At 45.3% G+C, this 5,997-nt stretch overlaps 1 protein-coding gene across 1 annotated transcript in view; it reads right to left on the minus strand.

The window, feature by feature from the left end:
* The window catches only part of LOC120035604, a 25,579-nt gene extending 21,063 nt beyond the window's left edge, over window positions 1-4,516 (minus strand). Inside the window, exons 1-5 of the mRNA XM_038982201.1 lie at window positions 4,391-4,516; window positions 3,293-3,438; window positions 2,289-2,370; window positions 1,827-1,962; window positions 792-994 (exon numbers count right to left, since the gene is read on the minus strand). Of these exons, the coding sequence (XP_038838129.1) occupies window positions 792-994; window positions 1,827-1,962; window positions 2,289-2,370; window positions 3,293-3,438; window positions 4,391-4,516 (693 nt within the window). The remainder of the gene's footprint in view (window positions 1-791; window positions 995-1,826; window positions 1,963-2,288; window positions 2,371-3,292; window positions 3,439-4,390) is intronic.
* Between the last annotated feature and the right edge of the window lie 1,481 nt (window positions 4,517-5,997).

The following is a 5,997-nucleotide window of genomic DNA, read 5'->3' on the forward strand; positions in this document are numbered from 1 at the left end:
TCATCTCTACCGTAGATCCCAGCTAGCATATCAGTTCATCCTCTCATCTCTACCGTAGATCCCAGCTAGCATATCAGTTCATCCTCTCATCTCTACCGTAGATCCCAGCTAGCATATCAGTTCATCCTCTCATCTCTACCGTAGATCCCAGCTAGCATATCAGTTCATCCTCTCATCTCTACCGTAGATCCCAGCTAGCATATCAGTTCATCCTCTCATCTCTACCGTAGATCCCAGCTAGCATATCAGTTCATCCTCTCATCTCTACCGTAGATCCCAGCTAGCATATCAGTTCATCCTCTCATCTCTACCGTAGATCCCAGCTAGCATATCAGTTCATCCTCTCATCTCTTTATACCAGCTAGCATATCAGTTCATCCTCTCATCTCTACCGTAGATCCCAGCTAGCATATCAGTTCATCCTCTCATCTCTACCATAGATCCCAGCTAGCATATCAGTTCATCCTCTCATCTCTACCGTAGATCCCAGCTAGCATATCAGTTCATCCTCTCATCTCTACCGTAGATCCCAGCTAGCATATCAGTTCATCCTCTCATCTCTTTATACCAGCTAGCATATCAGTTCATCCTCTCATCTCTACCGTAGATCCCAGCTAGCATATCAGTTCATCCTCTCATCTCTACCGTAGATCCCAGCTAGCATATCAATTACAGTAAATACCCCCAGCAGTCATTAGCCCCCCATTCCCAACATTTTATATTTAAGTCATTTAGCAGATGCTTTTAATCCAGTAATCAGGAATCCTAATAACCAAAGTTAGTTCCCTCACCTCTTCGTGCATATGGTGAGGGAGCGACGCCTTCAAGAGACAGGTGAGGTAGGCCTGTCTGAAGAACAGGTGTCGTCCGGCAACAGGGTGCTGAGAGCAGGTCTTAGCCAAGACCACAGCCTCGGTGAACATCTCACTGGACAGCAGGTAACGAACACGCAGCTCGAAGAACACTGGCACCTCTGAGCCTAGGTACCGGTCCACTGTGGAGAGACAAGGGTCAGTGTTACACCTCTGAGCCTAGGTACCGGTCCACTGTGGAGAGAGACACGGGTCAGTGTTACACCTCTGAGCCTAGGTACCGGTCCACTGTGGAGAGAGACACGGGTCAGTGTTACACCTCTGAGCCTAGGTACCGGTCCACTGTGGAGAGAGACACGGGTCAGTGTTACACCTCTGAGCCTAGGTACCGGTCCACTGTGGAGAGAGACAAGGGTCAGTGTTAAATCCCAAATAGTGGTCTACATTACAGTAGTACATATGAAGAGTTACAGTAGTAAATATTAAGGGTTACAGTAGTACATATTAAGGGTTACAGTAGTACATATGAAGAGTTACAGTAGCACATATGAAGAGTTACAGTAGTACATATGAAGAATTACAGTAGTACATATGAAGAGTTACAGTAGTGCATATGAAGGGTTACAGTAGTACATATGAAGGGTTACAGTAGTACATATGAAGAGTTACAGTAGTACATATGAAGAGTTACAGTAGTACATATGAAGAGTTACAGTAGTACATATGAAGAGTTACAGTAGTACATATGAAGAGTTACAGTAGTACATATGAAGAGTTACAGTAGTACATATGAAGGGTTACAGTAGTAAATATTAAGGGTTATAGTAGTAAATATTAAATCCACACAGAGGAACCTCTAGTTATCTGACTCCTGTCATTATAGACGGACGACTCCAGAGCAGATATTTACACAACAGATTTCTAGTCAGTAATACAACATGGTATATGGATGAGTATGTTGATGTGGTCCATGGCTCTCACTCTCCATCCTCCCTTTCTCTCCCAGTCTCTCACCTTCATCCCGGGGCTGTTGTGAGTCCTTCAGGATGGCCTGTAGTATGGGGTTGGTCCACGGACCCTTCTCTCTGATGATCTGTCCCACCTGGAGCAGGTGAATGTTCTGGTGCCTCTCCAGCTGGGAAAAACATTCCTGAAAGAGGAGGAAGAGTTTAGCCTGGTCCAAGATCTATGTGCCATCTTGCCAAACTCAGTCATGTTTTATAGCATTCCATAAAGCATTGAGAAAGGGATACGATCTGATTGGTCAGCTGATTCAAATGGATATGATCTGATTGGTCAGCTGATTCAAATACAAAACAGCCTCTTTGTGTCGTCTTGTTGACATGACAACAACCATAGGAGATGGCAAGACAGCACATAACAGATCTGGAACCAGGCTAGGAAGGGGTGTCAACTCATCACAGTCACATGTCTATGGTTCCTGAGATTTGAAACAAGCGGGGGAAGACAACTCACCTGGAACGAATCAAGGACATTTTTCAAGGGATCCTGCAGGATCTTATTCCTGTTCAAAAACAGCAAGAGCTCAAAAGCACTCCTGTGGGGAGAGAGAGGGGAGGGGGAGGGTGTGGGGGGAGAGAGGACTGTTTGAGCCTCTTACCTCCTTTAATAAATGTTACAACAGGGACGGAATAACGAGGCTGACAGGGGCAGAGTCAGCCTAGAAAACAACACTCATACTGGAGATCGTGCCATGTCTCCCCCAGTCTCTATGTACCCCAAGGAGCAGGTAAACAAGTCAAGACTCATACTGGAGGTAGTGTCATGTCTCCCCCAGTCTCTATGAACCCCAAGGAACGGGTAAACAAGTCAAGACTCATACTGGAGGTAGTGTCATGTCTCCCCCAGTCTCTATGTACCCCAAGGAGCAGGTAAACAAGTCAAGACTCATACTGGAGGTAGTGTCATGTCTCCCCCAGTCTCTATGTACCCCAAGGAGCAGGTAAACAAGTCCAGACTCATACTGGAGGTAGTGTCATGTCTCCCCCAGTCTCTATGTACCCCAAGGAGCAGGTAAACAAGTCCAGACTCATACTGGAGATAGTGTCATGTCTCCCCCAGTCTCTATGTACCCCAAGGAGCAGGTAAACAAGTCAAGACTCATACTGGAGGTAGTGTCATGTCTCCCCCAGTCTCTATGTACCCCAAGGAGCAGGTAAACAAGTCAAGACTCATACTGGAGGTAGTGTCATGTCTCCCCCAGTCTCTATGTACCCCAAGGAGCAGGTAAACAAGTCAAGACTCATACTGGAGGTAGTGTCATGTCTCCCCCAGTCTCTATGTACCCCAAGGAGCAGGTAAACAAGTCAAGACTCATACTGGAGGTCATGTCTCCCCAGTCTCTATGTACCCCAAGGAGCAGGTAAACAAGTCAAGACTCATACTGGAGGTAGTGTCATGTCTCCCCCAGTCTCTATGTACCCCAAGGAGCGGGTGAGCAAGTCAAGACTCATACTTACAGGGCAAGGCTACTCAGTGTGTAGCATACATGTTCACAGTCAGACGGGAAGCAGGCCGAGGCTTGGACAAAGGAACATAGAGCAGTCTGGAGCACCTGCAGCTGTGGCAAGGGTACCTGCCATCGTCCGGAATACACCTCCACCAACTACAGGGAGGGGAGAGAGGGAAGGGAGGGGAGAGGGAGGGGGGAGAGAGGGAAGGGAGGGGAGAGGGAGGGGGGAGAGAGGGAAGGGGGAGGGGAGGGAGAGAGGGAAGGGGGAGGGGAGGAGAGAGGGAAGGGGGTGGGGAGGAGAGAGATACAGGTAGGAAAGGGGTGGGGAGGAGAGAGATACAGGTAGGAAAGGGGTGAGGGAAAATAAAGACAGTGGATAGGGAAACCATACAAGACGTTGGATGGGCCCAATTAAAAACAATGGTTGTCCCTTTCACTGTATCATCAGCTCAACTTGGTAGGAACTGAATACTTCGCTAGCTACATTATTACCTAACTAGGCCATAGTCAGACTAAGACACTGTAGCGAGCTATAAGTATCTGTAACGCTTCAATCCTAATAGATGTTACAACACAGAGTAAACCATCTTTGGTTACAATCTAGCTGGATAAAACATGGCTCAGTCAATATGACAAATTGGAAAAAGCAACTTCAAAATGAAAGTGCAGTCATTGAATTCCATGAGACTTCTTAGCAAGTTCCCGAATCTACTGTTTGCAAACTAGCAGCTAACTAACTAGCTAAACTGGGAACTGAAGATAACTTGGCTAACAAGCAAGCTACCGAAAACGACTTGACTGACAATGCTTTTCCACGTAGCTAGCTACCAACGGTATACCATCATGCATTTTGAAAAGAGTGAATTAGTATATAACATATGTGACATTATAGAAACAGGTTCGTTTATTGGTTGCTAGCTAGCCATTTACGGGTTGTTAGCTGTGTGTTTCTGGGGGAGGGGAATAGGTTGGTTGGCTAGTTAGCCCTAGCATAGATTAGAGAAAGGAGCTCTGGCCCTAGCTAGCTAACGTTAGCTAGTTCGAGCCTGTACTGGGAAAACTAGTCTTTCGCTTTTCCCAGGTGCGATACCAATACATTTCGTACCTTACAGAACCGTAAACAGTATAACTTGCTTTGAAGTCCGTATTCTTCACTTGAGTTACTGACAAACAAACTCTCCAATTCTTTTTTAAAACCCTCTAACTCAAATTCACTCTCTTCTTCCGCCATACTGCTTGTCTTGCCTAGCGCGTAGCTACAGCGACGAAACGCGACTGGCCAACCTAGCGTATCGCGTCGAGAGATTCGATTGGATGATATTCACGTCTGTATTGCTTACGGCGGGAAAATACGTCTTGTGATTGGAGGACACTGCACCTCATCCAAAAAAAAACGCCCTCCATTGAAGGTATCTTGTGTTTATATTATTGGTTACATTGGAACATTGTTGCAACGTGTTTGATAACGTTTCTTGTACGTTCTCACCAGTTAATATTGAATGAGTCAATTAGTGATTTTATCTGTCTGTGTCTCTTACTTCGGAACGGCGGCATGATCAAAACATGGTATACCTTTCCATTCCGTTGATTGGTTGTCATGAAATGATATTGGATTTGTGCTCATTTATTAATTAACAGGTGACACCAGCGCCGCCTACCTAAACAAATCAATCCCTTACTGTCTTGTTAAAGGAATCCGTTCTGGCTGTTGATTCCAAGAAGGACTAGGTCACAGTTGAGCAGCAGGTGACCAATGCTTATGACTGCTTTATTTATGGAATGCTTTGAAAAAACCTTGCGCATCCTTTGAGTTTGTCAAACAATTTGGTTTATGCAAGTAATTTTTTTTTAAATCTACCTTTACCCCTTATTTCTCTGCCATTTAAAACGTACTCTGTAAAGGCAATATTTGTAACCTGGAATTGGCATGTCCTTTATACGTAGCCTATGTGAATATAACGCCGAAGAGCCGAGTCTGGACCATTTGAGAAGCAACCCCGTGTGGTTCATACTAGGCCTACACCCTTTGAGGAAGAGTGTCCTTTTTTTCTTCAGACCCATTCCTCAAAGGTAATTGATCGCTGTCTCATTGCATCATGTCCTTATTGATCCGATCTGTTTTGGCTCCAGTTCCCCTGTAGGTAGCAGTAGTTCAGGACTCTTGTTGACCACGATGTCTGTCGGGCTGCAGGTAGTCCTATACAAATCCTATACAACATGACATCACCCAGCACTTTAATGGCCACTGTGCGGTATACTGCACATTTTACCTGACCAATCATATATTTATTATCCTATGATTTTTTAATTTATATATATCTATATATTTTAAATGTTGTGAATATACTATGTAAGGATGACAGACTCATTTCCCCATGAGGGGATTAATAAAGTTAATCTCAGGGGTGGTGAGCTGGTTGGTAATCATCTTGTCCTGCTGCTGTGGAGAGTCCCAGCCTTTATCGGCAACAACATAGCGACCGCTCAGATCTTCTGGGAGAGGCTGTGGATGAACTGTGACCTGCAGAGTACTGGACAGATGCAAGGTCAGAGGCCAAAAGCTCTCTCCTTCTTCCCTATATAGTACACTACTTTAGACCAGGGCCCTATTCCCTATATAGTACACTACTTTAGACCAGGACCCTATAGAGTACACTACTTTAGACCAGGGCCCTATTCCCTATATAGTACACTACTTTAGACCAGGGCCCT

This window comes from Salvelinus namaycush, unplaced genomic scaffold (genome assembly GCF_016432855.1).
Source record: "Salvelinus namaycush isolate Seneca unplaced genomic scaffold, SaNama_1.0 Scaffold1066, whole genome shotgun sequence".
Classification (NCBI taxonomy): Eukaryota; Metazoa; Chordata; class Actinopteri; order Salmoniformes; family Salmonidae; genus Salvelinus; species Salvelinus namaycush.